This window comes from Dermochelys coriacea, chromosome 26 (assembly GCF_009764565.3).
Source record: "Dermochelys coriacea isolate rDerCor1 chromosome 26, rDerCor1.pri.v4, whole genome shotgun sequence".
Taxonomy (NCBI): Eukaryota; Metazoa; Chordata; order Testudines; family Dermochelyidae; genus Dermochelys; species Dermochelys coriacea.
In genome coordinates, this window is record NC_050093.1 from 15,453,242 (window position 1) to 15,472,953 (window position 19,712).

General features: G+C 60.5%; 1 protein-coding gene across 1 annotated transcript; it reads right to left on the bottom strand.

Annotated features, from left to right (window-relative positions):
- Nucleotides 1-1,169: 1,169 nt before the first annotated feature.
- GGCX (gamma-glutamyl carboxylase) lies at nucleotides 1,170-18,457 on the bottom strand. The gene is made up of 14 exons (XM_038385022.2): nucleotides 18,327-18,457; nucleotides 16,233-16,392; nucleotides 10,976-11,141; nucleotides 9,617-9,695; nucleotides 8,730-8,836; nucleotides 7,955-8,118; nucleotides 7,113-7,390; nucleotides 6,452-6,583; nucleotides 5,236-5,387; nucleotides 4,686-4,855; nucleotides 4,289-4,419; nucleotides 3,837-3,984; nucleotides 3,373-3,568; nucleotides 1,170-2,333 (listed from the first exon to the last, which is right to left on the bottom strand). The coding sequence occupies exons 2-14, from the start codon at nucleotides 16,381-16,383 to the stop codon at nucleotides 2,177-2,179; spliced, it is 2,031 nt and encodes a 676-aa protein (XP_038240950.1). The 5' UTR covers nucleotides 16,384-16,392; nucleotides 18,327-18,457; the 3' UTR covers nucleotides 1,170-2,176.
- Nucleotides 18,458-19,712: the final 1,255 nt, after the last annotated feature.

Genomic DNA, 19,712 nt, shown 5'->3' on the forward strand with positions numbered 1-19,712 from the left:
AAGCCTTTAAGCCGCTTTCTTGGTGCCATCTTCATCCAAACAATCCTTGAGGGACTTTCTCTGCCTTGGCTGCCCCTGATCGCTCCAGGTGAGCAGGGCTGACGATCTTGCCCCCAGGTGTGTAGGGGGAGGGTCCATCCAGGGACAGTGCTGGGGTGGCCCAATCCTGCATTTCCACCCCACAGCAAAACCTGTCTGGACTGCAGTGGTGAGAGATCAGTCCTGCCCTGCTGCACCCTCCACCCCGGGGCAGTGAGCTCTCTGGCTCCCAGGAACCAGCCCCTTTGGGGGGATGGGAGGCTGGCTGGCTGGAGTCACACGGTGACCAAGCCAGGGAGTTCCTCCTGTGGGGTTCCTTTAATGGTGGGGGTGGGAGGAGGGCAGGTTTGTGTCTCCCACAGCCTGACCGGAACTTTTGCCCTGCTCCCCACCAGCCTCACGGAGCCCCTGACACTGCTAGGGCCCCCCCATGGCTGGACAAGGTGCCCCAAGAGCACCAATGGGCTCAGGCCTGAAAGCTGGAATCTGGTAGAGGCACGTGGTGCTAGGGGGCAGAGGGGCTCAGTGCCGTGGGGAGCGGGGGAGGGTTGAAAACACCATGAAAGCCAGGGCAGCTGGTGATTGAGTCAGCAGCACCAGAGAGCAGGTCAGGTTTGTAACCAGTTCTGCTGTGTCGCTCCCAGTGCCCAGCCCTGCGCCGATGCAAAACGCCCAGGCCGGGGGGCTCCGCCAACACTTGCTGCCAGGAAACAGCTCTGGGGGTCGCTGCCTGTTCCCTGCGGGGCAGGCTGCATGGCAGGGAGCTCACTTGTGCTCAGGCCAAGGGCTAAGAGGGCCCTGCAGTGCCTTCAACAGAGCTTCACCCCCACAGCACCGAGCCGTCAGGCCTCTACCCCCGCAGGGCAGGCACCTACAGGGAGGGGCACAGAGCCTCTGGCGCCCACACAGGAGACACATCAGGGGCAGGCTCTGGGGGGAGCAGGGCCCAAGGGCAGGGATTCGCAGCTGGGTATGAGCAGGAGCCTGGGTGACAGGGACAGGACCTCCAGGGTGGGGGTGTTGCAGTTAAAAGCAGGAGGTTGAGCTGCCTTTCACGGGGGGCTGGGGTGGGAAGGCTCCTACAGGCATTGGGGAACAGAGACCAGGCTGCAGCCACAAGGCAAGTCAGCTAAACACGCTCATGAGAGTCTGGAGTCCTGCTCCACGCGTCAGCCTCCCTGCCCAGCAACACAGAGAGGGCATTGCAGCATGGTTCAGGCTGGAGAACTCCCCCAGCCACTCCTGCAGCCAGCCCAACAGCTCTGGTACTGCAGAAGAGATGGGGAAACTGAGGCACCCAGATAGGGCATGTCACACAGCAACTTTCCAGCAGAGCCGAACCCACACAAACTCCTTGGCAGGGGAGGGAGAGCCAGTGTGGATGGGTAGCTGGGCTGGCACTAACTCCATCCCACAGGCAGTGCACAGGGAACAGCCCCAGGTTTAGAAACAAGGCGCTTTATTGGGAGAAAAGGGTTAAGACCATTGAGACAGAAGCCTTCCCCCCACCCCCAGTGATCAGTCAGCAGCCCCGCCTGCCGAATTACCCCAGCCTGGCCAGCCCCCCCACGAGGTAGCTGAGTGTTGGGCAAGTCTGTCCCCAGCACCACAGTGAGTCTATAGTAAATCCAGGCATGGAACCCAGGAGTCCTGGCCTCAGACCCCCTCCTCTAACCACTTGACTCCACTCCCCTCCCAGAGCTGGGGAGAAAACCAGGAGTCCTGGCTCCGAGCCCCGTGCTCTACCCACCCACCCATTCACACACTTCTCCCCCTTATTGCTGGCAGTAGGTGCTGCCACAGAACCAGGCTGTGGGGCGATTCCCTGCCACCCAAACTCGGTTTCTCCCTGGGGCAGACAGCCTGGCCGAGCCGTGGGCAGCGGGGCTCAGGCTCTGTGTGCTGTAGGCCCAGGCCTGACGCTCACCAGGGGCTCAGGCTGTGAGCAGGGGCCTCGTGGCCCATTCCCGGCCCTGTTCATCCCTCTTGCGTGAGCACTGCTCCCTATCAGCCCTGCAGAAGCGGGAGGACCTGAGGACGTGCGCCTATCCCAGGGTGCATTGGGCCATCAAGCTGAGGCTACGGGGGGGGAGGGGATCCCTTGTCTGCAATGTGTCCTTGGGCCATCCCCCCAGGGTCAGAGCTCAGCCCGCTCTGGCTCCTTCTGCACCCCCTCTGTCCCAGCCGTGCCCGCCTCCGCCTGCATGTTGGCATAGGCCACCTCACGCGCGAGCTGCTCCAGGGACGGGCGCCCCAGTGCCAGGTTCCTGAGCGAAATCCAGGTCATCAGGAAGCTGTGAGGGGAAGAGAAAGAGCAAGGGCTGGAGATGCGCCCAGAGGGGCATCTGTGGGGGTGTTCAGCTCAGAGGGGGGTGGTTCATGTTGCTGGGGTAGAGGGAGCAGGAAAGGTCTGGCAGCTAGGGTGTCATGGCTTGTGCGAAGGGGGGCCTGGCCCGTGGCTGAGAGGAGATGGGTGCAGTGGTGGGGGCCTGTCACGTGATGGGGGGGCAGGGTACAGCGGTGAGGTGCTGGCCCTTGACTGTGAGGAGATGGGTGCAGTGGCAGAACTGTGACCGGGGGGTATGGCGGGGGGGGGAGGTTCGGTGGTGGGGGGCTGGTGTGGCGGGGGCTAGTGCGTCGAGGGGGGCAGTACAGCGGTGGCGGGCTAGTGGTGGTGGGGAGGTTTGGCAGCAGGGGGCTGGCACGTTGAGGGGGGCAGTATGGCGGTGGGGGGCTAGCGGCAGGAGAGAGGTTCAGCAGCAGGGGCTGGCACGTTGAGGGGGGCAGTATGGCGGTGGGGGGCTAGCGGCAGGAGAGAGGTTCAGCAGCAGGGGCTGGCATGTTGAGGGGGGTCAGTATGGCGGTGGGGGGCTAGCGGCAGGAGAGAGGTTCAGCAGCAGGGGCTGGCATGTTGAGGGGGGTCAGTACAGTGGCGGGGGGCTAGCGGCGGGGGGGAGGTTTGGCAACGGCTGGCGCGGCGGGGGGAGGTTCAGTGGCGGGGGCTAGCAGCAGGGGGAGGTACAGCGGCTGGGGGCTGGCATGTCAAGGGGGGAGGTTCGGCAGTGGGGGGCTCATGTGGTGGGGTGCGGTACGGCGGCGGGGAGAGGTTCAGCGGCAAGGGGCTGGCATGGTGGGGGGGCGGTATGGCGGCGGGGGAAGGTTCAGCAGCAGGGGGCTGGTGTGGTGGGGGCTGGCGTGTCAAGGGGGGAGGTTTGGTAGTGGGGGGCTGGCACATCGAGGGGGGCCATATGGCAGCAGGGGGCTGGCATATCGAGGGGGGAGGTTCGGTGGGGGGGCTAGAGGCGGGGGGCTGACGCGTGACCAGGTGCTCACCTCCGGCGGAACAGGAAGTACTTCCTGGCGGCGAAGCGCTGCAGCCGTGCTCCGAGCGTGGCGTTTCGCCGTCTCTGCAGCTCCTCCAATCGCTGCTGGCGTCGCACGAATGCCTGGACGACGGGGTCCAGCTGCATGGTGTCCCCCAGGGCGCCATCTAGGATGGGCTGCAGCTCTGGGGGCAGGGGCTCTGTCTCTGCACCAGGGGGGCCAGGCATGAGATGACGTCTCACCCCCAGGGGCCCATTCGTCACAGGAAAGAGAGATGCCCGGGGAGTCCCATGGCAGGAATACCGGCACCTCCTGCCTGCCTGGCAGGGACACAGCCAGTGGCGCCCAGCGGGAGGAATCTCCACCCGCTACTTCCCCCCCAGCAGGGCTCCAGGGGATCTGGGCTCGGGGCAGTGCTGGTCCCAGCAGCCAGGAGCCAGGTGCCCCCAGCTAGCAGGGCCCCAGAAACTCACCGCTGCCGTTCTGCACCTTGTCCCGCAGCTCCTGCAGCTCGGTCAGGTTCCGCTCCAGGGCCACGTCCGTGGTGTTGACGTAAATGTACATGTAGCAGGAGGGCTCTGGCGACACCGTGTGCACCTTGTGGTACTCACCTGGGGGCAGCTGGGACACGGGAGGGGCGGGGTCAGCAAGTGGCCGCAGGTCAAGTGGGCTGAGAACCAGCCAACTCTCTGCCCCCGCCCAGAGATATGCTGAGCCAGAACACAGCTCCCAGCTTGGGTGGGGGGGGGGAGGATCCCCCTCCCCCGGATCTGAGGCCAGAACCCTCAGGCCCAGTTTCTGTGGCCCCCCCAGCGTATCTAGCAGACCTGGGCTGAGAACCAACCAGCCACCCTCCATGGCTCTTCTCCTGCCAGGCAGGGGACACAGGCCTGGGATCCACGCCCATCCCGAGGCCAGCCCTCACCTGCATCCTGTCCCCTTCCTGCAGCGTGTAGTTCCTCTGCTCCTTGACAATCTCCACCACGACCTCCCCCTTCAGCAACTGCAGGCTCGTGTTGCCCAGGTCCTCACTCACAAAGTTCTCCAGGTGCAGGCCTGGGAGGATTGGAGGGGACATGAAGGAAGGTGAGCATAGCCCCACTGGGAGCCACCCCCACACCCGTGACCCACACTGGCAGCAGCTCTCAGGAGAGGCTAACAACCTCCTTCAGCCGCCCAGCAATGGAGCAGCTCCTTGAGGTCAAGCTGTAGTGGCTGAGGTTTGTGCTCTGAAGGTGCCGGGTTCCAGCCCTGCTGATGAGCCAGGAGGGTTGTTCTATGAGTAACAGGAGCCCCCCAGGGAACAGGCTGCGGGCAGGTACCTGGGAAATCAGCGATGAAAACCACCTCGGTCTGGTTGTCCAGCGAGCTCTCGATATCCTGCAGCTTCGCCCTCCAGGGGGACAGGTCGACCAGCAGTGGCTTGAGCCACGGAGTATGGCGGAAGGGAGACCACTCGGCCCGCACGATGTCCACCTGTGGGTCGAAGAGCCTGGCCGGCAAGAGGGACCCGGTGAGCGTGCCAGGGGCTGGGCCAGCGGGACGCTCTGGTACCCAGCACTGGCTGCCAGGCAGCAAACTGCAGCCGGCCCCGGGGTCATCGCAGGCCAGAAGGGGCGTCAAGTCCCTGAAGTGCCAACTGCTGGTCTGGGTCTGTGATGGGACCCAGCACACCCTGCGCTGGGGCATGGCAATGCCACAGCCTCCCGCCCCAATACACACACAGTCGCTCCGATGGAGGACGGCCAAAGGCTGGGTGTGGGGCTGGCTGCGTCCGTGTGTGTGATGCTGGGCCAGCGCAGGCAGGCAGGACCCCAGCAGCGGCTGTGTGCTGCCCGAGCTGTCCTGTGCCCCCTGGGCCCCCGCACTTGCCTCTGCTGGAAGCGGTCGTTGATGGAGACCCAGATGTCAAAGTAGATCTCGGGCTGCGAGACGTTGTAGTTGAGTAGCAGGTGGCTCAGACAGGTGGCATACTGCTTCAGCATGTCAGCGTGGTCCTTCCAGCGCCGGCTCTGCGTGAATACCTGCCAGACACCCGCGTGAGCCCGGCACCAGACACCCAGCCCTGAGGCCACCCCCATCCCCCCACAAGTCCCGGGAGCCTGAAGGCACAGGGAGGGGCTCAAGAGATTTCCATCCCCACGAGCTTCTGCCGCTGAGCCGGGACCCTTTCGGTGCGGAGTCAGCTCTGACCTCCCAGTGCCATGGGTTCAGAGGGAGGCCAGGCCTCTGCGTAAAGCACAGGGTTGAGGTTAGGGCTCCTGGGTCCCAGCTCTGCGGCTGACTCCCTGGGGGAGTTTGGGCGAGTCCCTTCCCTGCTCAGTGCCTCAGTTTCCCCACTTGTAACAGGGGCAGGGAAGTTCAGTCATGTCTGCGAGGGTCAGATAGAGCAGCAGAGAAGGCAGATCGTCTGCCGAGGGACAGAGTCATGCCTGAGCACAGGACTGGGAGAACCCCGGCAGAGACCCTCCCCAGGCCTGAATCCCACATTTCACCCCATGGGAATTTAAACAAACCAATAATCCCCCCTTTTGACGCCCAGCCCCAGATACAGTTGCATCCCAGCCAGGGGGCTCCAGCTGGGACACAAGGGAGGGAACCACACACTGATAAGCAGAGTTTGGGGAAGATGAGTCAACAGGACTCCTGGGTTCTATCCAGGGCTTGGGGAAGGGACTGGAGTCTGGTGAGTTAGACTGGGGGGTGGGAGGCACTGGGAGCCAGGACTCCTGGGTTCTAGCCCTGGCTCTGTAACGGATTTCCTCTGTGACCTTCTGTCAAAAACCTTCCCACGCCTCAGTTTCCCCATCCATATAACAGGATGGCCTGGGCCTGCCTTTGCTTAGTGTCCTGAGACCCTCAGATAGGAGCCCTATTGTCTATGCTAATTAATATTGTTAATGACCATTAATGTCCACCTCCTCTGGGGCACCAAACACAGCCAGGCCACGGAGAGGGCGCCGGACACAGGTGGCCAGACTGATTGTCCAGTCTGCTTCGCTGCGCAGAGCGGGAAACTGAGACAGGGAGTGGCGGCAATAGAACCCAGGGTCCTGGCTCCGCCCCAGAGCGCGGCAGGGTCACTTACCCCGGGGTTGAGGTAGCCCAGCTCCCCGGTCACACCATCCCGGTAGGTGATCTTTACGTGCTGGTGGGAGCGGGAATGGACCATCATGTCCCACGAGTAGCCGTACAGCCCATTGGTCCAGTTGTTGTAGCCCTGGGGGGAAGCATGGGGGGATAGGGAGCACGCTGGGGGGATGCATCGGGGATCCCCCTAACCCAGCATCCCATCGGGTTCAAGCCGCTCTCCCAGGGAGCTGGTTTGTGCTGTTTTGCTGCCCCCTGCTGGGCAGTCGGGGATATGGCTGCTGTGGTGCAGCTACCATGGGCACCCCACTGGGTCTGTGCAGCTCGCACGGACCACTGGTCACCGGGTGGGGGGCCCAGCCATTGTGGACATCCAGCTCCTCGGGGAAGTCACCCCAGCTGGGGAGGGAGCAGGCTGACCTGCCACAAAGCATCAGCCAGGGCTACATGGTGGGGCAGCACAATCGCTGCCAGGCCAGGGGTCTCGGCTTGTCCTCCCTGTCTGAGCGCACCCCTGGAGGAGCAGCACCCTCTGCCCCTGTTCCCCATGTGCTCCCAGCACTGCCCTCCACTAGCACCCAGCTCCTTCTCTCTGGGGGGGGGGACCATCCCCTCCCCACAGCAGTCCCCAGAGCCCTGTGCTGTGTGGGGGCTCCTACCTGGGTGATGAAGTGGGAGTAGGGCAGGAAAAGCTGCTCCAGCACGTACAGCACGGTGAAGAGGGCCCCCAGCTTCTGGCGCAGCCCCGGCCCACGTTCCCCCCTGCCTCTGCCTTTGCGCTCAGGGCCCCCGTACACACATGCCTCGCTGGGCTGTGGCAGCTCCAAGGAGGGCAGGAGCCTTCGGAGGCAGGCCGGGAACCTGGCACCCAGGTGGCGCGGCCAGTCCGGGGAGCAGAACAAGGGGCTGGTGGCAAGCATGGTGTAGGAGAACATGCCTGTGGGGAGAACTGAGACGTCAGCCAGGGAGCTCCCCTCCCCTCGGGCAAAGCCAGGGGCAACGGCTGGGCAGGGCACTTGGGCTGGACTGCAGGGGTTAGAGCAGGGGGCCAGGCTCCTGGGTTCTCTCCCCAGTGCTGGGACCTAGGACTCCATTCCCAGCTCTGGGAGGGGGATGTGGTCACGGGATGATTTGGAGCAGGACTCTTGGGTTCTCTCCCCAGTGCTGGGAGGGGAGGGGGGTCAAGTGGGTTAGAGCAGGGGGGACTGGGAGCCAGGACCCCTGGGTTCTCTCCCCAGTGCTGGGAGGGGAGGGGGGTCAAGTGGGTTAGAGCAGGGGGGACTGGGAGCCAGGACCCCTGGGTTCTCTCCCCAGTGCTGGGAGGGGGATGTGGGCATCGGGGGATGGAGAGCAGGACCCCTGGGTTCTCTCCCCAGTGCTGGGAGGGGATGTGGGCATCGGGGGACGGAGAGCAGGACCCCTGGGTTCTCTCCCCAGTGCTGGGAGGGGGATGTGGGCATCAGGGGATGGAGAGCAGGAGTCCTGGGTTCCGTCCCCACACCAATGCTGAAGAGCTGGGAGTTCATGCAGTGGAAGTAGGAAACGAAGACGAGCGCCGCTGGGCGGGTGGCGTCGAAGAACAGCAGGTAACCAGCCGTCAGGTCCAGCACCAGGCCCCCGCCATGCACCACCAGCAGGTTGGTCATCTCCTCAGACAGCACCAGCCTGGGAAGCACGCCGAAGGTGAGACCCACCCTCTGCCCCAACTAGGGAGCCTTCTCCCCTGCAGCCGCCCGCAGGTCGCCTGCCCCCTTCCCCGGACCGCCTGTGTTCTCCGCCCCATGGCAGCACTGAGCCCCTCATCTGAGCAGCCCCTGGAGATGCAGGGCTGGTCATGCCATAGCCCCTCCATGGCACTGACCAGTGGTGGCTGGGGGGCGATGGCTGCCCTGGCTGGGCTAGAGAGGGAAATGCAGGCCCCAGCCACCACGCACACAGCACTAAACCCCCCAGCCCCCACCCCATCCTGAACTTCCAGGGCCCCTTCCCTCTCCCTATGTCCCCTTCACTTTGTAACAGTCCCGGTCCCCAGCCTGGGTCTGCCTGGTCCCTGTTTTGTTCGTGTGCAGGTAACTTGGTGTGAGCCCCTGTGCGAGCTCCCAGCTCAGGCCGAGAAGTCATGGAAGGGGGGGATGGGGGTCCCTGTGCAGACCCTGGCCAAGCTGGGCGATCAGTGTTAGCGACTGGCCAACCACTCCCTGTGCCAATGTCTGCCATGGCAGCACCCCAGTGGGACGCTGAACCCCCAGAGCAGCCCCCGTCACCCCAACACTTACTTGAAGGGGTCAAAGAGCCAGTGGCGGGACAGTGACCCCATGGAGTAGCCTTCCACCCAGTCAGCATCCAGCTTCTTGATGCCCGCAATGAAGTAGACGATGAAGATCTAGGTGACACAAAGCACCTGTGACGAACTCCAGCCAGCGCCGGGTCTGTCCAGTGCCTGGCCCCCAACCCCGCTGCTCAGTGCCAGCCAGTACAAGGCATAAAGCGACAACCGATGAGCACCGGCCCTGGGAGCTCACACTCAGAGAAGGGCCCCATTTACAGGTGAGGGGGATAATCTCTACCTGCACCTACGTTACCAGGGCCTCAGAGCACCTCAGTATTGTTATCCCTCCCCCACAGGTGGGGAAACTGAGGCAGAGAGGGGACAGGATGGGCCCAAGGTCACTGAGTCAACAGAAAAGGTGGGAAGAGAACCCAGGAGTCCTGGCTCCCAACCCCCCTACCCAGGCCATCCCCTCTCCCAATCCATCACAGAACACTGAGGTTTTGGGGGGTGAGTCCTGCTGCCATCACCCTCCCAGGCAGTGACGTGCTCTGCTGCCCCTAGTGGCCAGCCCAGGGACTGCACCAGCATTCTCTGCCCCTTCAGCAGCAAGGCCAGCCCCAGCTGTGACTCCAGATGTAAGGGGTCCATTTCCCCAGCACGGCCGCACCCCAACTGGGGTCCTGACCCACACCCAGAGCAGAGGGCATTGCTGGGAGTCACCTCCCAGCTGCCAGGACACAATGTTGACGGAGCGGGGGGAAGGGGGTGCTGGCCCCTTGCCGGGCACTCGATAGAGGGGCCAGGGCAGTGCTCCCCTGGAGGGCGGAGCGAGGCAGCGTGGGTGTGGGGAGGCTGCCCCACACAGCACCTATGGACACCCCCTGCCCGTACCTGCATGCGCAGCACTGTGTAGTTCCACAGGGGCACGTGGGCGTTCCTCTTCCGTGGGTCTCGGAGCCCATCGATGGACCTGGAGAAAGGAGCCGCTCTGTCAGGGCACGGCCGGCCCAGCACAGTGAGCGAGGGGGCTGCAGCCAGAGTGGTGAGAGGTGCAGCCAAGGCTGCCCCACTGCACGCCCCATGGTAGTTATGCCACGGCCTAGCTAGTGCAGGCTGGGCAGCGGCCCCCAGCTGGGCTGCAGGGGAAGCGCTCCAGCCCCCCACCCATGGTTCCAGGGCTGCTCCCAGCGGCTCTGCCAGCCCTGCCTGGCCTGTGCTATCCAGGGTCAGACTATCTGAGCACAATGGTCCCGTCCGGCCCGGGGATCTGGCTCTGCCACAGGTCAGGTGCCATTTCTAGGATAGGGAAGCAGAGTCCATAAGTGCCTGGCGCAGACAGTGATGTAGAAGGGCCCAGGTGTCAGGAGCTTTGCAAAGGCTGGGGATGTGGGGCTGGGCTGGGTTGGGTTTAATTGGGAAGCTGTGACCACACTTCCAAGGGGGGTCGGTTTATTTGTGACAATGGGCTTAGCCATGTGACTGGGCAATGCAAAGCCGATGCAGCTGGTGCTCAGATTGCAAGGTTTCCCCCTAGGCAGAATGGGGGGTTCGGGTATAAAGATTTGGGGCCTGATCTCCATTGACCCGTCATGCAGCTCCAGGACAGGGGCACCAACGTGACCCCTTAGCGCGCGGCTTGGCTCCCAGAAGCTGAGCCCCAGGTCTGCTCGCAACGTGTAGTCAGCAGTAGCCTGGCAGATCTCTGTATGAGGTCATGCAGTCTGGGGCTGGAGGAACCTGGTTCGGTTTTGCAAGCGGCTGCTTTACCTCACCGTGCCGTCGCGCACGAGACGGATCATGGAGACTCTCACGTGTGACAGAGCTACCAGTGTGAGGGCGTCTCGGCAGGACTCCTGCACTGGGAAATGCAGCCTACATCCCAGATAGCCCGCACGCCATGTGAACAGAACGGCTCTGTGTGCCCACAGCCTGCGCTGGGCGCTGCGCCATTTTCCAGAAGGGGAAAGAGCCTTTGGAACTGGGAAGGGCCCCACCTTCAGGTACCAGGGCCCCTGGGGCCTTGCCACACCTCTGGCTGGAGGGACAGAGCCAGGCCGCCTGGCCCCCAACTCTGGGTTCAGCTGGGAGACCCAGGGCCCCCAGCCAGGGCCCCCACGATCAGCAGCAGTGTCAGTGCCCAGCAGGCAGACAGGGTCCTGAGTGTGGCCGGGGGCCAAGTTGGGGATCCGAGGGGAGAAAGGGCCAAGTCTGAGCCGGTTTCAAGAGCTCCGACCCCCAGCCCCACCCTACCAGTAGCGGTTGGCGTCCATGAGGGCGAGCTGGAAGCCGAGGAGGCCGTAGAGGTAGGAGTGGTTGTTCCAGGCCGTCTTGTCCAAGAAGAAGACGTACCAATAGGGCAGCATGAAGAGCAGGCAGCTTAGCCGGTAGCAGCAGCCCAGCATGATCCCCAGGGCACCTGGGATGAGCAGGAAGGATTCAGCAGGGGCCAGGGATCTCCCCTCCCTCCCCGGGGCTCCCCAGCCTCGACCCCATGTTGCCAGCACCATCCTGCTGGCCATGGCTCTGAGCCTGTCCCCACAAGGGGCCTGGACCAGCCTGGGGGCAGGATAGGGCAGAGGGCCAGCAGCTAGCAGCAGCCCTGGCATGGCTGTGTCGGGATGGTCCTGGCAAGCCCCTTGCCCCCAAATGGGGCGTGAGCCCCCATCTTAAACCAGTCAGGACCCCTCAGACACTGCACCCCCCCAATCTCCCCAGCCCAGCTTCTGGCCCTCTGATCCATGTATGGGACAAACCAAGCCCAGCCTCACAGGGACAATGGACACTGGTTTAGGCAGCAACAAAAGAATCTGTTAGACCCTCGAGTGAGTCACCCTCTTGCTCTGGGCAGTCTGGGACTGCAATGAGGTAATGCTCGCCTGACTCTGAAGAGGTGGGGGGAATCAAAGCAAAGAAAGGACATGATAAAAGGGAGAGATGTTTTGCCCTGCTCCCTCTCTCCCACCTACATCTACAGGCACCACCACCACCAAGCGACTGAAGCGCTGATCAGAGGGGAGAGCCTGGCCGAAGGGCAACCAGCCAGCCTGTGGTGAGAAGCGTCTAAGTTTGTAAGGACATTGAAAGCGTTAAGATCAACTTAGAATGTGTTTTGCTTTTATTTCATTTGACTAAATCTGACTTCTTGTGCTTTGACTTATAATCACTTAAATCTACCTTTATAGTTAATAAATCTGTTTCTTCGACCTGAAGCAGTGCATTTGGTTTGCAGTGTGTCAGAAACTCCCCTTCGGAGAACAAGCCTGGTACATATAAATTTCTTTGTTAAATTGACAACCTTATATAAGCTTGCAGCGTCTAGCAGGCATAACTGGACACTGCAAGACGGAGGTTCCCAGGGTTATGTCTGGGACCGGAGATATTGGCTAGTGTCATTCGGTTGCAAGTAGCTGGGAGCAGCTTACATGGCAGAGGCTATGCGTGAACAGCCCAGGAGTAGGGGTTCTCTCAGCAGAGCAGGGCAAGGCTGGCTCCCAGAGTCAAGGATTGGGGGACCTAGCGGATCACCAGTCCAGATAACACCAGAAGGGAACATCACAGTGGCACAGCGAGCAGGGTGTATGTGCAGCTTTGTTACTCCAAGTGCAGTTCACGCTTTAAGCACTGATATTTGTGATTTTAAGTGAGTCTAAAGTGCAATGGCTAAGGACAGTCAGGAGGAGGTCACAGTTTGTTATTTTCTGTTTGCTTATTTTGGGAATGGGAAATTGGGACAGAAAAGCGGGGAAATGAGTGAAAACAGTGAGGCCATTGCGAAGTTGGAGGTTTTTAGTCTGCAGAAAAGAGCAGGAGCCCCAGAGATTATTGCAACTGCAAGAACTGGAGATAAAGGAAAAAGAAAGAGGCGGCCAGAGAGGAGGCTGCTCACAGAAGGGCCATGGAAGTAAAAGAGAGAGAGTGAAAACACCAGCTGGACCTGCTAGAGAAGCAGAACCAGGACCCCCGATCCCAACGACTCCCATCACTCCAAAAATCCACAAGTGGGAATGCTTATGTCCTGCACACAGTGAGGACGATGATATTACTGAATATCGAACTACTTTCAAAGGCTGTGTGTAATACATGAAATCCCTGATAAGAAAGTTCCTACCCTGATTGCAAAATTAACTGGTAAAGCTCGAAATGTATTCAGTAAAATGCTATTGAAGATGCTTTAGACTATTGTACATTTAAAGATACTGTTTTGCAAAGTTTTCACATTACCCCTGAAACACAGAGTTAAATTTAGGAATCTTAAGAGGGATATTGGTCTGGGGAATATGTAAACAAAATCAAAGATTTGTTGGGAAAATAGGTGAGGGGTAAGGAGGTGGCAAGTTTTGAGGGAATGTTGGATCTTGTTGCTCAAGAGCATTTCCTAAGCTTATGTAAGGCTGATGTAAAGCAGTGTTTATAGCAGGGGAGGGCAAACTTTTTGGCCTGAGGGCCACATTGCTGAGAGAATCTCCTTGATTCTTTGGCAGCAGGGGGAAGCCACATGCTTCCAGGTGGGAGGGTGGTTGAGACCAATCTCTGCCCTGCATGGAGGCAACACCACATCAGGAAGGGATGGGGTGTGATGCCTGCCAGGGAGAGAACTGTCCAGGTTATTGGCTACCAGCCCTAGGCTGTAGCTGAACCAGAGACAAAACTGGCTCTAGGGAGCAGAGGGAAATGGGTCCCAGAGAGCGCAGAGAAGGGTCAGGGAATCTCAGAAACCACTGAGGTGGGTGAGGATTCCTGTGGCTCTGTAACACGGGGAAGCAGGGTGCTTCCAAGTATGGGAGGGGCTGAGACAAGCTCCTTTCCAGCAGAAGGCAACATGCCTCACGGGCAGGGGCAGGAGAGGAGTTGTCAGTGATTAAGGAAACTGTCCCAATTGTTAGCAGGCAGAGTTCTGCAGCTGAACAAAGATAGAACCCTTCCTAGGAGCACAGAGAAATGTGTCTTGGGAGGGGGCCCAGAGGAGGAAACGGGGGAAGGAATAGTGGGGGTACAGGAATGTCTCCTCACTAATCACTTGGGGCAGGATGCCCAGAACACTAGCAGGATGGCTGGGTCAGGTTTTGAGAAGGATTTGTGTAACTGACCTCCTGGAGGGAGCAGTCACACAGCTGACTTCTCAGGGACAGAGAAGAGGTGGCGGAGGGCACCCCAATCCAGGTTCCAGTTTTTCAGGATGCTATTCCTGATAACTGTTTGGAAAGTAACTGTGTCTCTTTACATCAAGATACAGCTCCAACGCCTGTGACAGCAGAGGAGTTGAGACCAGGAAATTGCCAGGTGGTCGTCTGTCAGAATACAGATGATCCAACGTGGTTGGTATGGGGGGGGGGTTCCCCCAGGCAGGTGAGACACATGGAGCAGTTATGGGAAAGGTGCTGGGGAAAGGTGCATCTGATCAAAGGATAAACACACTTATCCCACAGAGCAGGGATCACAGCCCTCTCGGGGGCAGGGAAGGACTCATTGCGGGGGGGGAAACACAGGGTAACTCCAAAAGGGAGCTGGACTTCCTACATATGTACAGCCCTGTGGTTGGGAGACCGCTCCCCAAAGGGCCAGCCAATGTGCAGGTTCCCCCTGGACCCTTATCTTGCCAGACCCCGAGATACCAAAATGCCAGAAACATGATTAAATTAAGAGCCCACACAGAGGGGAATGCTGGAGGGAAAGAAAAGCCAATGACTGATTACACGGAAGAGAGTCAAAGGACACCATGTGTAATGAACAAACGGACCTCAAACTACACTAACTGAACAGAGGGCATGGTATCAAAGATATTTGCATGCACCCATTTTGGTATTAATGTTAAGTTACGGGGATAAGAATTTCGACACAGATGTGAAACCTTATGATAATGCTACTTTTCAATTAATACCTGTAAACAGGTTTAAAGCTTATCACAGCAGAGAAATCACAAAAAACCTGGTTTGCAGTGTGTGAATGGGGAAACTGAGGCACACTGCCTCATGGCCTTAATGGCTGGATGCCAAAAGAATTATAACACAAACTGCCTTTGACCTATTCAGTGACTAAATCTCTTGCAGTAAACTAAGAGGGGAGGTGTGAAGTTCTGTACCTCAGGGGAACACCCTACACCCCCATGCGGGTGAAGGATAGCTCACTGGTTTGAGCATTGGCCTGCTAAACCCAGGGTTGAGAGTTCAATCCTTGAGGGGGCCATTTAGGGATCTGGGGCAAAAATTGGGGATTGGTCCTGCTTTGAGAAGGGGGTTGGACGAGATGACCTCCTGAGGTCCCTTCCATCCCTGATAGTCTATGATTCTAATCTTTGTAACATGACTGTGTGGTATCCAATGCAAAGTTTGTCATGTCGGGTGTCTTCGGAAGGCTCATGATGCACTGAGCATGATTGTTATGGTGATGTGATAGTGATTGTTACAATAATAAGAACGAGGAGGACTTTGTGGCACCTTAGAGACTAACACATTTATTTGAGCATAAGCTTTCATGGGCTAAAATCCACTTCATCAGATCTGTACTCCTCATTCTTTTTGCTGATACATACTAACATGGATACCACTCTGAAACTTGTTACAGTAAGGTTATAATTTCATGGATATAGTTATGAGGCTGAAAATGTATCCTCATGGCTTAAAGCCAGCCCATGCATAAACTCTCCAGTTCACATCCCCCCAGCCCAGCCTCTCAGGAACAATGGACACTGGTTTAGGCAGCAACAAAAGAATCTGTTAGATGCTAGAGGGAGTCACCCCCTTCCTTTGGGCAGTTTGGGACTGTGATGAGGTAATGCTCACCTGACTCGGGGGGGGGGGGGGGGCAAAACCAGGAGGAAAGAAAGGGTGAGATATTTTGCCCTGCTCTCTCTCTCCCACCTACATCTACAGACACCACCACCAAGCAGCTGAAGTGCTGATCAAAGGGGAGATCCTGGCTGAAGAGCAACCAGGCAGCCTGTAATGAGAAGCATCTAAGTTTGTAAGGGTACTGGCAATGTTAAGATCAGCTTAGAATGCGTTTTGCTTTCATTGCATTTGACCAAATCTGACTTCTTGTGCTTTGACTTATAATCACTTAATCTACCTTTACGTTATAAATCTGTTTGTTTATTCGACCTGAAGCAGCGTGTTTGGTTTGCAGTGTTCAGAGACTCCCCTTGGGAGAACAAGCCTGGTACATATCAATTGCTTTGTTAAACTGACAAACTCATAGAGGCTTGCAGCATCCAGCGGGCACAACTGGACACTGCAAGACAGAGGCTTCCTAGGGTTGTGTCTGGGCCCAGAGATATTGGCTAGTGTCATTCGGTTGCACAATCCAAGGAGCATCTTACGTGCCAGAGGCTAGCGTGAACTGCTCAGGAGTGGGGGGTTCTCTCAGCAGAGCAGGGTAAGGCTGGCTCCCAGAGTCAAGGATTGGAGAGACCTAGCGGATCACTGGTCTAGACAATACCAGAGGGGAATGTCACACCCCCAGATTCTCCAGTTCCTCCAGCCCCCGCCCAACCCTGGCCCCGTGCCCTCACCCATCAGCATGACCGCGTAGAGCAGGTACATCCAGTCCAGCGGCAGGGGCTCCAGGAAGTTCACAAGCGGGAAGCGACAGACCTCCAGCCCATCCAGGTACTTGTGGTCCAGATAGCTCAGGCCACGCTCCTGCGGGATGTCCAGGGCCATCAGCAACCCTGAGACACGGGCAGAGGTGGCATCAGTCTTGGGGAGGGTTCCCCTTACCTCTGCTCGATCGCTCACGTCCAGCCCAGAGCTAACTGGGCCCCCCAGGCTCGGCCAGTCCCAGAGGCAGAGCAGGGATTGGGGCCAGCAGCCCATGCAGTCGGGCACTGCCCTGCTGCCCACCCAGCCCAGTCCGGGCACAGGACCCTGGTGATGAGGCAGCCACACGGAATCTATGCCAGGAGCCACCCCCACCCACCTGACAGCAAACACCTGCATGAGGATCCTCCACTCAAACCCAACCCCCGTGGCTCAGTGCAGTGACCTCCCTGTCACAGCAGAGAAACTGAGCCACAGCAAGGGGATGGGACTTGCCCGGGGCACCCTAGGAGCCCAGGCATCCTGCCTCCCCACAGGGCTGATCTCACTAGATGTACAGCACAGCAGGGATCCTGCTGTCCCGCCCTGGGAGGTAGCCCAGGTCTGCCCAGAGAGCAGTTTGGAGCTCCAGCCTCTGCAGGGAGCCTGCTTGTAACCCCGGGGGTCTAGGCAAGGCTGACATAGGCCGCAGTCAGGAGCCATATCACGTGAACAGAGCGCTGGAGAGAGTGCCAGGTGAGTGAAACAGACTTGCCCAAGGTAAAGACAGCAGGGGGGGCACCAAACCCAGGAGTCCTGGCTACCAATCCCCCACCCCCACTCTAACCCATTTCCCTCCCAGAGCAGGAGACAGAACCCAGGAGTCCTGGCTCCAGCCCCCTCCCTAGCACCGTGCTGGGACAGTGGGATCAGCTGGACTCTGATGAGGACAACAGCACCCCAACTGAGCCTCCTCTTTCAAAAAGCTCTCCCATCTAAGTGCTGACCAGCCTGTCAGTCACAGCATGGCCCCAGGATCTCCTTGTTGGAGTACAGGAGCCCCTATAGGAGACCCACACCACCCTATGCAGGCACACAGCCCCTTTGATCAGCATGGAGGGTTTAACCACTTCCCCCAGGCTTGTTGCAAACCATGCAGGATCCCGGCGAGCCCTGGGGTAGGGGGAAGATGCCTGGCCAACTGCCACCTTGGGATGACTAGAGTCAGGGGTTGGGGAGACCCCATTGTCTAGGCACCCCTCAGTTCTCACTGGAAGCAGGGTGTTGGAGGGAAAGAGCTGGGACCACCACACTCGGCTTCCTCCGATAATTGGGGCCTCTCCTGCGCTGAGGCCAAAGTCCCTCCCCACCCCCACAAGCCAGAGGGACACTGGCCCTAACCACACTGCAAAAACCAGCCTGCCCAGCCTGGAGCAGGGACTAGTCCTGCCCCAATGGCCAGCAGAACCAGCTGGCAGCCAGACAATGGCAGGGCAGGGTGGGTGTGGTGGACAGGATGTGGGGAGGGGTGGGGCTAGGGGGCATCGAGGTTCTGGATAGGACCTGCAGCAGCACCACATGGGCTGTCAAACCTCACCCCAGTCAGCGGGGGGCTGGGTAACCCAGGGATGGATCTCTGTATGGATCTGTGCTAAGCAGGGACAGCGCTGGGCCCGGAAACAGGCCAGGGGACAAGGGGACTCCTGCATTCTCTGCTCCTGGAGGCCCATGCAGAATGAGGAGCAGTGAGAGCAAAGTACCAGGACCCTGGGTCCTCTCTCCAGCTTGCTCTCCTTAGCCGTTCTGTGCCTCAATTCTCTTGCCCCATAACAGGGAGAGAACAACACTGACCCACTTGGAGTGCCCCGAGAAGTCGGGACGGACGGGCTTGAGGGAAGGGGAATTCCTGCACCAGCAAAGGGAGATAAACCGCGACCAATGCCGAGCACCCAAGGGACTAAGAGCCCGCAGGGGACAACAGGACCCGGATATTCAGAGCCGGCACTAACGACTGAGGGGCCCTCTTGCCAGCCAGGCTCCCCAGAGGGAGGGATTTCAGGGGCATGGGCCCTGCCCAGAGCACTCACAAACAGGAAGCGGAAGACCCCCAGGGAGGCCAGGTCGTGGGTCTGTTGAGCAGGCAGACGAAGCGGTGCCAAGCTGGACAATCAGCCCATTCAAAGCCCAGCAGCGCTAGCCACAACGCTCTCTGCTGGGTGGGCTCCGGCACCCCGGCACCATCACGATGCTGGCGGGGGGCCGGGCGAGGACCTATGGCAGCGGGCAGCTGCTAACCAAGCAGGGAGAGTGGGGGTGCAGGGAAGTTACTACATTTATGTCAGGGGGGAGGGGGGTTCTTGGTGTCCTAGAGACAGGCAGGATAGCGAGGGCTGTAGGCGTAGGACCAGCTCACAGAGCACAGCCCCTGCCGGCGCCCTCACTCGACCCACAGCCCCCTGCCGGCCAGCCAGCGCCCCTCACTCCAGACCCACAGCCCCCTGACGGCCCAGCCAGCGCCCTCACTCCCGACCCACAGCCCCCTGCGGCCCAGCCAGCGCCCCTCACTCCGACCAACAGCCCCCTGCCGGCGCCTCGCTCCGACCCACAGCCCCCTGCCGGCCCGCCAGCGCCCCTCACCCGACCACCACAGCCCCCTGCCGGCGCACCTCACTCCCCGACCCACAGCCCCCTGCCGGCCCAGCCAGCGCCCCTCACTCCCGACCCAAGCCCCTGCCGGCGCCCCTCAGCTCCGACCCACAGCCCCTGCGGCCCAGCCAGCGCCCCTCACTCCCGACCCACAGCCCCTGCCGGCGCCCCTCACTCCCGACCCACAGCCTGCGGCCCAGCAGCGCCCCTCACTCCCGACCCACAGCCCCACTGCCGGCCAGCCAGCGCCTCACTCCCGACCCACAGCCCCTGCCGGCGCCCCTCACTCCCGCCCACAGCCCCCTGCCGGGCCCAGCCAGCGCCCCTCACTCCCGACCCACAGGCCCCCTGCCGGCCCAGCCGGCGCACCTCACTCCCGACCCACAGCCCCCTGCCGGCCCAGCCAGCGCCCTCATCCCGACCCACAGCCCTGCCGGCCCCTCGCTCCGACCACAGCACCCCTGACGGCCAGCCAGCCGCCCCTCACTCCAGACCCACAGCCCCCTGCCGGCGCACCTCACTCCGGACCCCAGCCCCTGCCGGCCCAGCCAGCGCCCTCACTCCCGACCCACAGCCCCTGCCGGCGCCCCTCGCTCCCGACCCACAGCCCCTGCGGCCCAGCCAGCGACCCTCACTCCCAGACCCACAGCCCCTGCGGCGCCCTCACTCCCGAACCCACAGCCCCCTGCGGCCCCAGCCAGCGCCCCTCACTCCGACCCACAGCCCCTGCCGGCGCCCCTCACTCCGACCCACAGCCCCTGCCGGCCCAGCCAGCGCCCCTCACTCCGACCCACAGCCCCTCTGCCGGCCCAGCCAGCCCCTCACTC

What these genes read in the sequence shown, in the direction of transcription:
- GGCX (XM_038385022.2), bottom strand. Translation starts at nt 16,383, where the DNA reads ATGGCCCTGGACATCCCGCAGGAGCGTGGCCTGAGCTATCTGGACCAC. An exon ending in CTCCCAGCTCTTCAGCATTG is followed by an intron (nt 7,391 to 7,954) that starts GTGTGGGGACGG and finishes TTCTCCCCACAG; the next exon opens with GCATGTTCTCCTACACCATG. An exon ending in ACTCCCACTTCATCACCCAG is followed by an intron (nt 6,584 to 7,112) that starts GTAGGAGCCCCC and finishes GCTTCCCCCCAG; the next exon opens with GGCTACAACAACTGGACCAA.